Here is a 15978-nt window from a genome sequence, read left to right on the forward strand (position 1 = left end):
GTATAGCATCTAGTGCCTCTCCCCAAAATACTTCCCAAGTTTCAAAAAGATTGGACCAGGGGGTCCAATTCTGTGAGCCCCAAAAGAAGATGCCCCTATCCTTCATTATTTCCTATGGAAGAAAGATATTTAAAAAGGTGTGCTGTCCCTTTAAATGTGATGACCAGAACTCCCTTGGAGTTGAATTATGCTTGTCACACCCTTGTTCCTGGTTCCGCCCCCAATGTCTCCTGGCTCCACCCCCAAAGTCCCCAGATATTTTTTGCATTGGATTTGGCAACCCTAGGCCACACACCCCTGATGTAGCCAATCCTCCAAGAGCTTACAAAAAAGAGCCTTGTAAGCTCTTGGAGGATTGGCTACATCAGGGGTGCGTGGCCTAATATGCAAAGTCGCTCCTGCTAGAATTCCACCCCTGGGCATAAGTGAAAAATCTGAATGCTAGCTCAGTCTCATCAGATCTTGGAAGCTAAGCCCATGGTTGGCCCTGCTTAGTATTTGGATGGGAGAGCACCAAGGAAGTCCAGGGTTGTGACGCAGAGGCCAGCAGTGGTTCTGAACCTCTCTTGTCTTGAAAACCCCACAAGGTTGCTAAGTCAGCTGTGTCTTGATGGCAAACAAACAAACAAAAGTAGGCGATGACACAAGGCCTTTGTCTGCGACCTTGGAAAGCTGCTGCCAGTCACTGTAGATGATAGTGATCTTGATGGACCAAGGGCCTGATTCTGTATAGAGCAGCTTCATGTACTCATGTGTAATAGTGGGCACTGTTTTCAAATGCTCGAGATTTTTAAAATTAGAACTGTGCTGATAGTTAAAGCTGCACACTTTAATGTACTTAGAAAGGTAGAACTGGGCTTAGGCTGAGTGGTGGAAAGTGCCACCAAGTCACAGCTGATTTATGGCAACCCCAGAAAGTTCTCAAGGCAAGAGATGTTCCAAGGCGGTTTGTCATCGCCTGCTTCTGCATAGCAACCCTGGACTTCCTTGGGGGTCTCCCATCGAAGTACTGATCAGGGCTAACCCTGTTGAGCTTCTGAAATGTGACAAGATCAGACTAGGCTGGATTACCCAGGTCAAGGTATGCTTCACTTAGAAGTACAATGTAAGTGTTGCAGCTGTAATCTACAGAGACATGTTTAACAATCTACTTTAAAAAAAAATCTATCCCTTAATGGCAATGTCTGTAACATTCTCATTTCTGATATTCTGTTATCAAGCGAATTTTTGACAATGCTTGCAAAAAAGTTGATGCCACACATCCTTCGGCAAGCAGTGAGAACACCTCGTTCAGAAGGGGCTGGAATGTCACCTTGCAAATTTAATTTGCAGTGCTTGAAGAGTTCTGACTCAGGCCAAGGAACTAGGGAATATTCTCTGGATCTTGCCAGTCACAGTCCCAATTATCCTTTTTGTCTTGGCTGTGCTATCTGTAAATGGCTAATAGCTACACAAGGGATTTCTGGTTATTTTAAATCTCATTTAGTTGTGTGACTGTTTTCAAATGAAATGAGAAATAATTAACGGATTGTGTTTACAGAAAGATCCCCCCCACAAGTTTTAAAGGAGTGGTGGTGGCTGTATGCTTATTATTTAAAGAATTATTTAACTCTTTTTTAAAAAGAGCTTTACTTCAGAGTATTCTGTTTGTACAATAGATGCCCTTTATTCAGGACTCACGAACTGCCAATTGATTTTTATAAAAATGAGACCCACTGAAAACTATCAAAGGACATTGTAAGCAAAGCCAATAGAGGTTTAATTGTCCTCTGTGTATCTACAGTCATATCTACAGTCACAATTCCTCTGTGCCTTATCAGAAGATGTTCTATGTTTGTTTAAACAGTTCCTTTGAAGATTTCCAAAACACATTGGACATTTTTGATTAAACATCCATTGCTGCTTATTGAGCTCTTCATCAAAATGAGGGAGGGGCCAAATGGGCCACTGTTGTGATTAGTAGCTTACAAAAAAAAAAAAAAAAATCAAGGGCACTACCCATAACAGAAATTCCTGGACATTTTGGGACAGAGTCTGGGAATGGTACAGTTAGTTTCCAGTCCATCTGTCTGTCATCGACTCCCCCTCTGTCTGTCTGTCTATCTAATCTATCATGACTGCACTCTTTGTTCAAAGAGCCAGGGCTTCATTCCTCCGCCATTTTACCCTCATGATAGCCCCGAGTGACTGGTCCAAAGGCATCCATTTCATTTCATGGCAGCAGGCGGTTTTCTAGTTGAATCCTCTAACCATCACACCACACTGGCTATTCATTGTTTAGTCTTTTAGGTTTCTTGTCATGCTGTTACTGCAGCATCTAGATCAGGTTGCCCACTGGGTTACGACATTCTACAAATATGCCATAAGAACCATTCTCTAGTTCAAAAGGCTTACACATTTGCCATATATATATATAAATGTTTGCCTTATTTGTTGTTGTTTTCACTGTATCTGGTTCAGCACCCAAAGAAACTTTACTGCCAATGACTTAATTTCTGTAGCATTAATGTAAAGATGTTAATTTATTAATAAATAGCAGTATTAACATTTTATTAACATTTATTTATTAGTGGATTTATAATTTATTAATGTGTGCATTATTTATTTATTTCATTTGAACCCTACCTATCTCCTATGCGGGGACCCAGAATAACTTACGTGGTTCTCCTCCCCTCAATTTCATTCTCACAACAACCTTGTGAGGTAGGTTAGGCTGAGAGTTTGTGACTGGCCTGAAGTCACTCAGCAAGCTTCCATGGCAGAGTGGGCATTCCAACCTAGGGGTGTCTCCGAGATCCTAGTCCAGCACTTTAACCATTACACTCCACTGGCACCCACTGGCATATCAGTTTCCAAGTAGATATGGCTTTCTTCATACTTCTATGCTATAGTGCATAGAATTACTGATTTCTTTTAACATCTTCAAAATACCCTCTGGCGGGAAGGGATGGGGGAACACAGGGGAAATTCTGGCTAACAGAGGCAAGTTCAAACAAAACTCCTCATATGGGAGTATGGAGCTCTGTTGCCAATATCTCTGCATTTGCAACATTGATAACTAGAAAACAGGGAACCCTTGCTATGTGGATGCAGCCCTCAATGGGTTAAGCTACATACCGAAGAATTCAGACATAACTTGTCCAGAAAGGGTTTTTGTTTGTGTAAATGTTTAGAACTGCGTAGTCTTCTTTGTTGACATTTTCATACTAGCTTTAGTGTACCCCTTAAGAACAGTATCTTGACTTCATTGCAGGGTTTCTGCAGTAGTTCAGCTGATGGGTGCCCCAGTGGTGACAAGCGTGTAGTATGCCCCTCTCTGGGCCATCAGTTCTTCATGAGTGCCCTTTTCAACAATCGCTCCTTGTGACATGACAGCTATGATATCAGAATGCTGAATCGTAGACAAACGGTGGGCTATGACGATGCAGGTTCGCCCTTCTCGAGCTTTATCCAAGGCTGCTTGTACGGTCTGAGGACAAAGAACAAGGTTATAGAGTGAAGGTCTGGAAGGTAAATCATAGTAATTTCTATGAGTGTCATGTTGGACACCACTGATGGGTTTCCTAGTGCTCACTATCTCCTTTCCCAAAGTATCTATCATGATCCAAGACCTAGTGAGGCCTACAGGCTCCAGAGAAGCTTGCTTAGGAGTTATTACAGAGGCCCTACATTTCCCAGGATCCCTTCTGTCCCTCTGATTGGGTGGCAAGGTTTAGCTCAGAGAGGGGTGGGATCTAGAAGGGAAGCATAAAAAGGCTACACACATACAGAGTGTGTGCTCTCTCTGGAAGGCTGAGCTGGAGAAGGCAACAGGAGAGATCCCTTACCCTAGGGGTAAGTTTTGGTATTAGAAGAGGGAATGCCCAGCTAAACGTGTCAGGAGGCACGTCTATTTATTTGCACCAACCTTTACTGTTTATAGATTCACTGTTGCACTAAATGTTTTACCACATTTTTACCACATTTATTGTTGTTTTAAAGCACTAATAATAAACTTTTTGTTGTTATACCGCCTGGGTCCTCACATCTCCTTCGTCACGGTTAAGAGGTATTTGGTAATAAGGAATTCAGGGATGGTCGAGTGCTCTGGACACTTCCTTACAGACCCTTACCAGAGTGGTGGCAGCTAGTAGAAGGCCCTCCTAGGCCCCTGCTGTATGACAGTATATCTTTCCCAAAGCAAAGAATCAAGCCTTTCATCCACCTCTCTGGAGCACAAGGCACTTCAGAACAATTCAGTAATCATCACCTTTGTATCTGCAGAGAGCACCCATTCTGGAAAAAGCTGGCTGTATCATAAGAGGATGTTGGGCTTGAAACTTCCCAACATTTTGTGACTGGCCCCAACCTCCATGACAGGCATTTTGTGTAGTGACCCTGGTATTTCTTATCCAAATACTGACCAGGGCCGACCCTGCTTGGCTTCCAAGCTCTGGTGAGACCGTGCTAGTTTGGCCTATTCAGGTCAGATATTTTCTATTAGTTCTAAACATTCATATAGATCATAATCTTAGGAGACAAACTGGATCCTTGATTATGTTAAGGTTCCTTTATTCGGTTGCAAAGTTCAGTATGAAGAAGAAGAAGATGATATTGGATTTATATCCCGCCCTCCACTCCAAAGAGTCTCAGAGCGGCTCACAATCTCCTTTACCTTCCTCCCCCACAACAGACACCCTGTGAGGTGGGTGGGGCTGGAGAGGGCTCTTACAGCAGCTGCCCTTTCAAGGACAACCTCTGCCAGAGCTATGGCTGACCCAAGGCCATTCCAGCAGTTGCAAGTGGAGGAGTGGGGAATCGAACCCGGTTTTCCCAGATAAGAGTCCGCATACTTAACTACTACACCAAACTGGCTCTCCAGTATGCAGCCTTTAGAGATACACAGAGCTCTTCCACATTCAAGATCTTCAAGACAAGGAAGAGAATGAGTTTTTAAAATGTTCTGGTGCAAAAACATTCCTTCCCCTTTACTGTAATATCTAGCATGAAGACCACAGCATTCCGAAGAGTGGAGCCGGTTCACATAACACATCCCTTGATTGTCATAATTTGATTACTCTGTACCTAATGACTTGAAGTTGAATGTGCAAACACAATTTGCTGAGAAATAATCTAAGGGGATGCAGTAACTCCAAATGGGTAGCCATGTTAGTCTGAAGCAAAATAAAACAGTTGCACATTTAAAGATGAACAACATTTTACAATGCAGTCTTATGTAGAGTTACTCCATCCTAAGTTTTGTTAAATCAATGGGCTTAGACTGGAATCACTCTGCACAGGACCAGACAAATTTCAGCATAATCTTTTGTGAGCTGGAGCTCACTTCAGCAGATGCATGAGGCAACCATCCACAGGGCTGGCCCTAGACGATCTGCTGCTCTAGGCAGCAGTGCTGTTGCTCCGCCCCCAAGCTTGGCCAGCGAGCCAGGCTCTGGGGAAGCTATGCAGCCGTGCGGCTCCACCACCGAGTCCAGCCAGCAAGCTGGGCAGCTCCACCCCCAAGCCTAGAGGCCTGTGGCTGCAGGACCCTTTTTGAGCCAGAATGCTTGCATTCCAACTAAAAAAAAGGCCTGGTCACATGGGAGGCATCCAATTCTGTGCTCCCCCCAAGGCCAGCACCCTAGGAAAATGCCTAATTCGCCTAGTGGCAGGGCCAGCCCTGACCATCCATCAGGCAGATGAGCCCAACTTATGAAATAAATGTTGCTGGCCTATAAAGGTACCACCAGACTCTTTTTTTTTTTTACTAGGGAATATAGGTTGTCATGATAGCTCTACTTGCAGGGCTTCATTTGTGATAGCTGGTTGACTGACTCATACTGCCGCTTGATATTTGCTGTTATTGAATAAACACATTCGCGTGAACCACCCTAAGATGGCTTTAATAAAAAGTATGACTCAACTTGGTCTAAGATTTTCAGTCAACATAATTAAATTCCTACCTGTTCGCTTTCCGTGTCCAGTGCAGATGTGGCTTCATCCAGCAATAAGATCTTGGGATTTCGGATGATGGCTCGTGCGATAGCAATGCGCTGCTTTTGCCCCCGAGAGAGAAGGGATCCCTGAGCACCAACATTAGTTTCATATTTCTGGAAGGCAAACGCTGGCTGAATTTTAAGTGGCTACATTAATTACTGAAATAATGCATAGAGCTGGAAAACAATTACATGTACAGAAAATAGAACTTGAGTCCTTAGAGCTCTTATTCCTATTATATTGGTGATGCAAGCTCCTTAGGATTTGGAAAACTGTCACTGGAGCAATATTCTTGTGGGTGTAATTCAATGGCTCATTTAACAAGGGATATATCTATGCTTATTAGTGTAGAAAATACAAATCAGTCTCTAACCATAAATTCTGCATATATATTTCTATGCTTAGAAGTAGACCTTTGTTTTATTGTATGCTAATTACCTTAACATTGCCCATTCTGACCTAGGTCATAGTCAGTGACCTGGACCACACAGGCAACTGGTTGTCCAGCCCGACCTAACAAAAGATAAGAACCATGAGGCCTCTCTCAGTACAGCCTGCACAATACTGACCGCAGTGTACCTACAAACATGTGGACTTGGACAATGTCTCTCTTTGCAGAGTAAATAACTCCATGTGCCAAGCCATACAGCAAAATCTAAAATTGCTTGCACGGGTCAAATCTGAAAGAATGGTTCCTTGTCTTCTGGTTACCATCTCAGAAATAAAAGGCAGGAGTGGAGGGACCAGTACTATGGAAATGAGACTTGTCAACAACACTTTGTAGGGTAGGATTTGGCTCTCTGGTTCTCCACCTTGCAGTTTCTTTCCCAAATATTCTCAACTCATAAACATGTTGCTGTGTTAATACACACGTTACCACACACAGTAGATCTAGGAATATGGTTCATATTAGGTGGAATGCTTTCCTAGAATGGATAAAAGGAAGTACTTCACCTAAAGGGTGATTAACACGTGGAATTCGCTGTCACAGAGGAGGTGGCGGCGGCTACAAGCATAGGCAGCTTCAAGAGGGGATTGGATAAACATATGGAGCAGAGGTCCATCAATGGCTATTCGCCACAGCATATTGTTGGAACTCTCTGTCTGGGGCAAGTGATGCTCTGTATTCTTGGTGCTTGGGGAGGCAACAATGGGAGGGCTTCTAGTGTCCTGGCCCCACTGATGGACCTCTTGATGGCACCTGAGTTTTTTGGCCACTGTGTGACACAGAGTGTTGGACTGGATGGGCCATTGGCCTGATCCAACATGGCTTCTCTTATGTTCTTATGTCTTGAAATCCTTTTTAAACAACACTGAATACTACCAGGATTAAGGGGGGAGGGGAAATGCTTACATCAGGAAGTGACATGACAAAGTCATGAAGCTGAGCCTTCTCAGCAGCTGCAATCACTTTATCCATAGAAATCTCTCTAGTGTTGTCACCGTATCTGATATTGTCAGCAATACTGCAGTCAAACAGCACAGGTTCCTGAGATACGATTCCGATTTTAGAACGGAGAAACTGGACGTTGACTTTCTTGCTGTCGTGTCCATCAATCAACTGCACATTAAAAACATGAAACGTAATATTTATTTCTGAACTCCAAGGGGGAAAAAAATCCACAGTTGAAAATCTTAAGTGTATCGTAACTTACATTAGTTGGCAGGCTGGACAATATGGGAGAAGACAGTCCTTCACATACCCTTTTCCCAAAGTCATTTAGGGGAAAGTTTGGGTAGAGGTTAAGTGAGCTGTTATCTGGGAGAAATGGTTGTGATTCCCCACTCCTCCACATGCAACTGCTGATGTGACCATGGGCCAGTCTTAACTCTGTCAGAGGCTGTTCTGGAAAGAGCAGTTTCTGTCAGAGCTCTCTCAGCCCCAACTACCTCACAGGGTGTCTGCTGTGGGAGGGGGAAGGACAGGAGGTTATAAACTGCTCTGAGACTCCAAGTGAAGGGCGAGGTTTAAATCCAATCTCTTCTTCTAGTAACCAACAGTTTAATTGTGCCTGGAAACAGATGGGCAGCTAGTGCAGATCTTTCACCACAGGAGTGATATGATCATGGTATTGCTGCCCTGGCAGTAGCCTGGCCGCCACAGTTTCTGAGCAGTCTTCAAAAGCTGCTCCATGTAGATTGCATTACAGTAATCTAACCTGGATGTGACCAGAGCATGGATCACTGGGGCCAGGTCATGCTTCATGAGGACAGTCTGTAGCTGGTGTTATCAACCACAGCTGAGGAATGGTGCTAAGTGCCATGGACGAGACTTGAGCAACCGTAGGCCAGGATCCAGTGGCATCCCTAAACTATGAACCTGCTTCTTTAAGAAGAGTGCAAAAATCATCCAAGGCAGGATAGGGGAGACTCCTCAGGCTGACTCCTCAATCCTCAAGTAGCTTGGTCACTGACCAACCATCTTGACTGGCTTGAGCTTCAGTTTATTGGCCCTCATCCATCCCACTGTCTTTTCCAGGCGCTTTTTCAGGGCTTCCAAAGACTCACCAAACTGAACTGTTAAGGAAACAGAGCTATTGGTGGTACCACACACCAAACCCCCTGGTCCTTCATGTAGATGTTAAACAACATGGGATACATAGAGCCAGCAGCAGTCTCCCAGTACCAATTTCTGGAGTTGACCAGTCATGTAAAAGAGAACTCATCAAAGCACAGTGCCCTCTACTCCTAACCCACTTCTCCAGGGCAGTACCATGGTTAATTGTATCAAAGCCAATTTACATGAGATCCTGAACAATCAACAATGACGTACTCCCCCTGTCACTCTCTCAGTGAAGATCAACAGTCAAGATGACGAAAGCCATTTTTGTCCCAAACTCAGGCCTGAATCCAGATCAATTCAATTCAATGTTAAAACGGTCAACGACCAGAACAAATCCATTCAATTAACAGAAGTTAAAATGACTAAAAGGTATACTGAATCCAGATCGAAATCCAGATTCTTCATTATACACAGATACGTAATTTCATTCATCCAGGCAATCAAAAGGGAAAAGCAAGATGTCTCTTATTCTTTTTGACTGTATAAAGATATGGCATATGATTCTTAGTCATTCCTTTCAGAATCCCTGTTTTGAAATCTATGGAGAATTGTAGATTGGCTTTGTAATTAGTCTAATACTGCTATTTTACAGGCAGGTCTACTTACCACTCTTCCTTCATCAGGATCATAAAAACGTTCCAGAAGTTGGACACTGGTACTCTTACCACATCCGCTGCTTCCAACAAAGGCAAGGGTCTGTCCAGGTTTCACAGACACGGAGAGGCCGTTTAGCACTTGGATGTCAGGCCGTGAAGGATATGTAAATTTACAGTTGAGGAAATCGATGCTTCCACGGAAATTATCCTGATGATACAAAGAGTGGAAATGCTGGCTCTAACTGGATATACAAATGAATCTTACAAAAGGAAATTAATATGCTGTTATGGTTCCTAGAGCTCTCAACCAATTAACGCTTTTGATCAATTAGCTGTGTAGCTTCAAAAAGATTAATAGATAAAATTGAAAAACATTTTGTATGTAGCAAAATCTCAATGACATTCCCTTACTGAGAATTCTGAAAGAACAGGGCTTTGCTTTAATGCAATTGCTTAAATAATCCGTACTACTGCTTGGTGGCAGAAAGACAGGCTATCACTCATATATTCTTTTCAACAGATTTGGGAATATTCAATATTTCCTTTTCAGTAACAACCCAGACCCACTATCATTTTAAAAACATATTCAATCCCCATTGGTGCAGTGGAAAAATCCAGATTTAAGTGCTATGTTGACATTCATTACCCTGATCACTGCCAACGGTGTTAAAACCATTAGGAGGAGTGACTTATCTGCCTCATACTGAAAGACAAACGTTTGGCTCCTATTGGGTGCAGCAACCTTTATGTTTCTTTCACATCAAATTTGTTACCTGAAAGTAGCAGCCTGCATAGGTCTGTTGAACCTTCAGAGCTGTAGACTTTTTGAGCATCCTAAGAGGTACCCTTGCTGGATCTTACCAGAGTCCAGCATCCTATTTCACAGAGTGGCCAACCAGTTGCCCTGAAAGGCCAACAAGCAGGACCTAGAGACCAAAGCCTGCTTATAATGCTGCCTCCTAGTTCTGGAATTCAGAGGTTTTCTGTCTGGATGTGGTGATTCCTTATTTAGGCCTCATTGGATCACACTGACCTCTTAAGGAACCTCTTGAGGTCTTTGCTTGTTGTCACGCCTACAATTTAATCTGGGGCCTAACTTTCCAAAGTAATTGTCCATGACTAATCAACTAAAACTTGAACTCCCAACCAACCCAACTTCTCAAAACATTGTTGCACGTCAAGTAGGGGTTGAGTGTTCTACAGAACTGCAGCAGGGGGAAGCAAGCAAAAGGAAGGAGAATGCTTTTCCCCATTCCTTGTATGGGTGTGGCTGATATGATTCTAAAGAAAATAGGAGCCCGCTAAACCACAAGGGGATAAAGAACAAACTCACAGAATCGGATCTGTCAAGAAAAGCTTCCTCATTGGAAAATGTCAGGCTCTAGATTAAGATATTCAATGGTATTGACGTTTTCAGTTTAACATGTGTTGTGACACTCCTTCTATAGCTTTTGCTGAGGCCTCACTGGAACAAGGTGAACTCTCATTACTACATCTTGTGAGTCGTTCTTGTCCTTCTGATGATATACTCAGCATTCAATGGGGGGGGGGGAGAAGGAAGTGCTGCAGGATTTCTATTACACTGTTACTGTAAGCATTGCCTGGCTTCCTCCTCGTATTTGCATTATTACAAAGAAGAATCAAATAGAAAAGATACCCCTTTTGCCATGGTTTGCTTTGTTGTATCTCCAAAGTAGTACATGAAGAATCATTCACCACAGCTTCTGGCTTGTAACAAGCTCATGATTTCAAAAAACTCTGCTGAAACTTATTGCATTAACATGGGAATGCACTGCAACAGGGAATCTCTAATTTAAAATATACTGAAAGACAAACGTTTGGCTCCTATTGGGGACAAGCTGAAATTGACAGCAATCTTTATGTTTCTTTCACATCAAATTTGTCCCAGCTTTCATCTATGTGCTGAGCCATGACAAATGGATAATACATTATTATTAAAAACATAAAGAACCCAATAGTTACAAAACTGAGCAACTGTGTGACAGTTGCCATTACCACATATAAGGTTACCAACCTCAAGGTAGGGCCCAAATTTCAACTGCTTTCCAGGCTCCAGACATCAGGTTCCCTAGAGGCAGGGCTTTTATTTTGAGCAGGAACGCACAGGAACACAGTTCTGGCTGGCTTGGTGTCAGGGTGTGTGGCCTAATATGCAAATGATTCCTGCATGGCTTTTTCTTTTAAAAAAAACTCTTTGTGAAACAACGGTGACATCAGGGGTGTGGCCTAATATGCAAATGAGTTCCTGCTGGGCTTTTCCCACAAAAAAGCCCTGCCTAGAGGAATGGGCAACTTTGGACTGTGGACTCTATGGTGTACCATGGAGTTTAGTGACAGAAGTTCCAGAGTGATGTTATTTTCCTGCTGGCCCCCTACCCTTTCCCAAACTCCACAGTCTCCAGGAACCACCCCCAAATTTCTGGGAGTTTCCAAAGTCAGAGTTAGTAACCCTATAAATAAGTCTAATGAAATATCAGTGGAGCGGACATTCACTAGAGATCTAAGAATATTTCCTCATACAGCTGCTCAGGTGATAGCTTTGCTTTTCTATATTTGGTTTCAGATGAAAAGTTTCCATCCTGTCTGATTGGCCCTGAAGGGTTAGTTTTTCTTCTTTCTCAGTAACACAGATGGAGCTCCAACCAGGGCATGGCCAATACAGATCCAGCATTATTATAAGTTCCAGGTTCCTAAGGACTCTGACAGCACAGGTGCTACCCCTCTTCCAAGAAAAACTTTAGACCACATGAAAGAAACTGACTAATATTATTGAGGGGCAGTGTGGTGTAGTGGTTGGAGTCAAAGCCCTAAGTGACCTTTAGCCAGCTTCTCTCTCTCTCTCAGCCTTACCTACTTTACACAGTTGTAAATATAAATCCAAGTACACTGCCCTGAACTCCATGGAGAAAGAGTGGAATAAAAATGTAACATATAGTTTTAACTGCCACTTTATGTAGTCTTAACTGTGTGGCAGTTTTGCTTGCCAATCTATGAGGTAGTTGTTTTTGAACCCTCACTGAACAATGGATGTTTTTTGTAGGCTCTTTTGAGTCTGCCGTGAAAACATTGTGAAAGCAACGTCACCCCAGAGTCGGAAACGACTGGTGCTTGCACAGGGGACCTTTCCTTTCCTTGAGGAGCAATTTTGTTGTAACAAAGCCTAGAAATTTGGATTAAATGAATCAGTGTCAATATTCACAGATGAGTGGAAGAAACAAAATTGAGTGTGTAGGGAAATCTGGGCAGGGAACTAGAAGGGTAATCTGGAGACAGGGGAGAGAGAACTTGAGAAGGGAGAACAGTAATCACTGAAGTAACAGCTGCACCAAAGAAGTTAGATCATTTAAGGTATCTATGGCAAACTTCATTCAGAAAGTCACTGCAACCAAATCACCTTGCTAGCACCATATGCCCTGGACACATGTTATTTGTTGAAGCCACTTGGGTTGATTTTACTAAACTCTCAGCATCTTCAGGGTATCATCGAAGTTCACTTACTCTCTGTTCCTGATCCACTATAAACTCATTTGTTTGAGTACACAGGAGTGCAGTGCACAACACTGTAACAACAGACATCTTTGCCCATACCCATTTTTCCCCTACATGACTGTAAACACTGATGAGAGGAATTCGATCCACCAGCTGGAAAAATCGTGCTGCAGCTATTTTTGCCTTGGCATAATTTGGGGTGTAAGAAGAAGCTTTTCCTAAAGCGGTTCCACTGGTCACAATGCAGGAGATCACCCTGAAATTAAAAAGAAGGTTTTCTTTTTGCAGGTTTCTTAAGATGAGCCCTGTTGGATTAGACCTGCTTGCAGTAGGCCCAGAAAGTCCAGGTGATAGCAACAGCCCTCCCACATTGGCGGGGAAGCTCCACTGAGCTATTGATGGACTCACTGGCCATGAATTTGCCCATCAGCACCTATAAATGGATGGCTGCCCATTAAAGAAGGGCATTCTTATGTCTCTGTCCCCTTACCTAAAAACATAGCTGTAATGAAGTCCTTCTTGGTCTACTAAGAAGCCTCCAAACCGGTAAGAGACAGAATTGGCTATGAACACCACACACTGAGCAAAACCAAAACAAGCCCCATAAACATTTGCTTTTTTGATTGCTGCTCTATATGGGATTTCCAGATGCTTCTCAAAAGCGTCAATAAATTTCTTCTCCTTCCCAATCCCGGCAACAGTTCTGATATTCGTGAGTGCTTCATTCGAAATCTAGCCAAAAATAAAAAAAAAAACAGGAGAAAAAGAGAACTTAAAATGTCAGTTTTGAAGAAATGAGCCACCTATGTTGAGAGCTGCCTTATTCATTAACATCTACAGCTTGGAGCAGGTGCTATTCAAATCAGTTTCAGCTAGCTTGCTTGACTATGGGCTTAACATCTACAAGCCCATAGCCAAGTAGAGGCAATTAGACTCCTTTCAGAGATAATGTGAAACTATGGTGGCTTTATGAAATCAAGATTTGGCAGGAACACAACTGTTTAAATGCAGGTTTCATTGTCTTCACTCTTTCCCCATCTCTCCTACAACTACATGACTAGTACTCCAGTTAGTATCCCAGTGGAGTGAGCAAAGCACTGAGGAACAAACCAAGATTAAGCTAACATGTCCACGTTCACACATCATGTACAACCACAGTTAAGACAAACGGGATAACAAAGCAACTTCAAACTCTGATTTCTGCCTATCATTTATTGTACCTTAAATAACCCTAGAGAGTGGAGTGGCCTGTTTTGGGACTATCAAAGTAACCCCACCCCCCTTTTTGGTGTTAACTCACAGCTGATTTAAGGCAATCCCCGGTGGAGATTTCAAGGCAAGAGACGAACGGAGATTTCAGTGCAAGGTGGTTTGTCATTGCCTGTCTCTACATCACAGCCCTGGTAATCCTTGGTATTCTCCCGCCGAAATACTGGTTGACCCTGTTTAGCTTCTGAGATCTGACGAGATCAGGCTAGCCTGGGCTATCCAACTCACTAACCCATAGCTTAATTAAACCATGAATTTAACATCTGAACAGAACCACAGAATCTTCAACATGAAGAACAGGCAGCTGGACCCCCCAAAAGCTGCTTACATGGAATGTATGCAAAAATTTAAGCAGAATGCACTATTTTATTTATTTATTTGGTTTTTATCCTGGTCCTTTTCCCACCAAACAGGGCTCAGGGTGGTATATAATTAATGATGGAGTAAAAAAAAATTATCTTAGCATATATATTCTCCATGAGATTCTTTAGATTTCCTGTTCTGAGAAATATGATTGTTCCTTTTACGTTACTTATGGCATGACACGTTTTCCCATACTAGGCAAGGCCAATTCCTTTGCTGCTGAAAGCCAGAAGCCAGTCATGGTCTCTCATGTCTGGGTGAAGTTCATCCTGTTTAAATAAGCATCATAGCCACACAGAGCTGAGCAAACGAATGGCTGTGTTTGCCTTAGCTTGTTCTTCTCTTATTCTTCCTTGAGTTTTCAAGTTGTTGGCATCAGCTGTAAGTATACACACCTCTCCATCTCTACTTGCCACCTGATTCTAGGGAGGCCATGCAAGGATTCAATGAAGGCAAACCAACTGAAATGTAATTCAGACAACACAGAGGTTCTGTGGGCTGGATATGGCAACAGGTGTACAACCTATTGCAAGCTGAAGCTTCCATTTAGAGATACTCCTGAATTCACCATCCCTGGATAAGAATGTGGAGGTATTGTTTGGGAGACCTTTATATCAGCTTATGCTGGCTTGCCAGCTCCATCTGTTCCTGGAGAGTGTTTTCCTGTCCACCATCATGCACGCCTCAGTTACCCACACATTAGGAAACTGTCATGCGTTCTCTGGAGTAAACTTATAGGAACGTTTTCAGTGGGTTGGTGCCTTAAGAATTTAAGAGCCCTGCTGGGCCAGACCAGGTAGTCCATCTAGTCCAGCATCATGTCTCACAGAATGGCCAACTAGTTACTCTGGGGGACCCAAAAAAAAAAAGAGCCATAAAGTTTGAGGTCTTCCCCTGATGTTGCCTCCCGGCACTGGTATTCAGATGTTTTTGCCCCTGAATGTGAACGTTCCCTTTAGTTACCATGGCTAGTAGCCACTGATAGACCTATCTTCCACTAATCTATCCAGTTCCCTTTTAAAGTTGCCTGTAGCCGTCACTACACCCTCTAGCAGTGAATTCCACATTTTAATCCTTCACTGTATAAAGAAGTATTTCCTTTGGTCTGTTCTGAATCTACTGCCCATCAATGTCATTGGAAGCCAATAAATTCTAGTATTCTGGGAAAGGGAGAAAAAGTTCTCCCTGTCTACTCTCTCTCTCTCTCTCTCTCTCTCTCTCTCTCTCTCTCTCTCTCTCTCTCTCTGTGTCTTGTGCATAATTTTATAAACTTCTTTCCTATCTCCCCTTTGTTGTCTCTTTTCTAAATTGAAAAGGCCCAGACGCTTCAGAGCCTTTCCTCACAGGAAAGATGCCTCAGCCTCTTAATCACCTTAGCTCCTCTTCTTTAGTTTTTCCCTCCTTTTGAAATACAAACATCAGAACTGCACAGATTATTCCAAGTGAGGCCATATCATGGATCTATATAGCAGCATAATAATGTTGGCTGTTTTATTTTCAATACTTTTCCTAATAATCTCCAGAAATGGCGTAGCCAAACTGCAGTATGGGAGCCACTTGCGGCTCTTCCCCACATATTGTTCAACTCCTGAGGAGGAACTTAATGCAGGCTTACTCTTGAATAAGCATGTGTAGCATTAGGACCTTAGACAGCCTCTAAAAGCTGACCCCTAGGTAAGTGACAAATTCTGCTGTGTGTGA

The 15978-nt window shown here is 42.9% G+C and overlaps 1 protein-coding gene across 1 annotated transcript in view; it reads right to left on the reverse strand.

Moving 5' to 3' along the window:
- Positions 1-2503: 2503 nt before the first annotated feature.
- The window catches only part of ABCB11 (ATP binding cassette subfamily B member 11), a 102463-nt gene continuing 88988 nt past the window's right edge, over positions 2504-15978 (reverse strand). Inside the window, exons 24-29 of the mRNA XM_060257326.1 lie at positions 13136-13377; positions 12745-12901; positions 9146-9343; positions 7331-7537; positions 5943-6089; positions 2504-3469 (exon numbers count right to left, since the gene is read on the reverse strand). Coding sequence (XP_060113309.1) covers positions 3269-3469; positions 5943-6089; positions 7331-7537; positions 9146-9343; positions 12745-12901; positions 13136-13377 — 1152 coding nt within the window. The 3' untranslated portion in view covers positions 2504-3268. The remainder of the gene's footprint in view (positions 3470-5942; positions 6090-7330; positions 7538-9145; positions 9344-12744; positions 12902-13135; positions 13378-15978) is intronic.

This window comes from Heteronotia binoei, chromosome 16 (genome assembly GCF_032191835.1).
Source record: "Heteronotia binoei isolate CCM8104 ecotype False Entrance Well chromosome 16, APGP_CSIRO_Hbin_v1, whole genome shotgun sequence".
NCBI classification, from domain to species: Eukaryota; Metazoa; Chordata; class Lepidosauria; order Squamata; family Gekkonidae; genus Heteronotia; species Heteronotia binoei.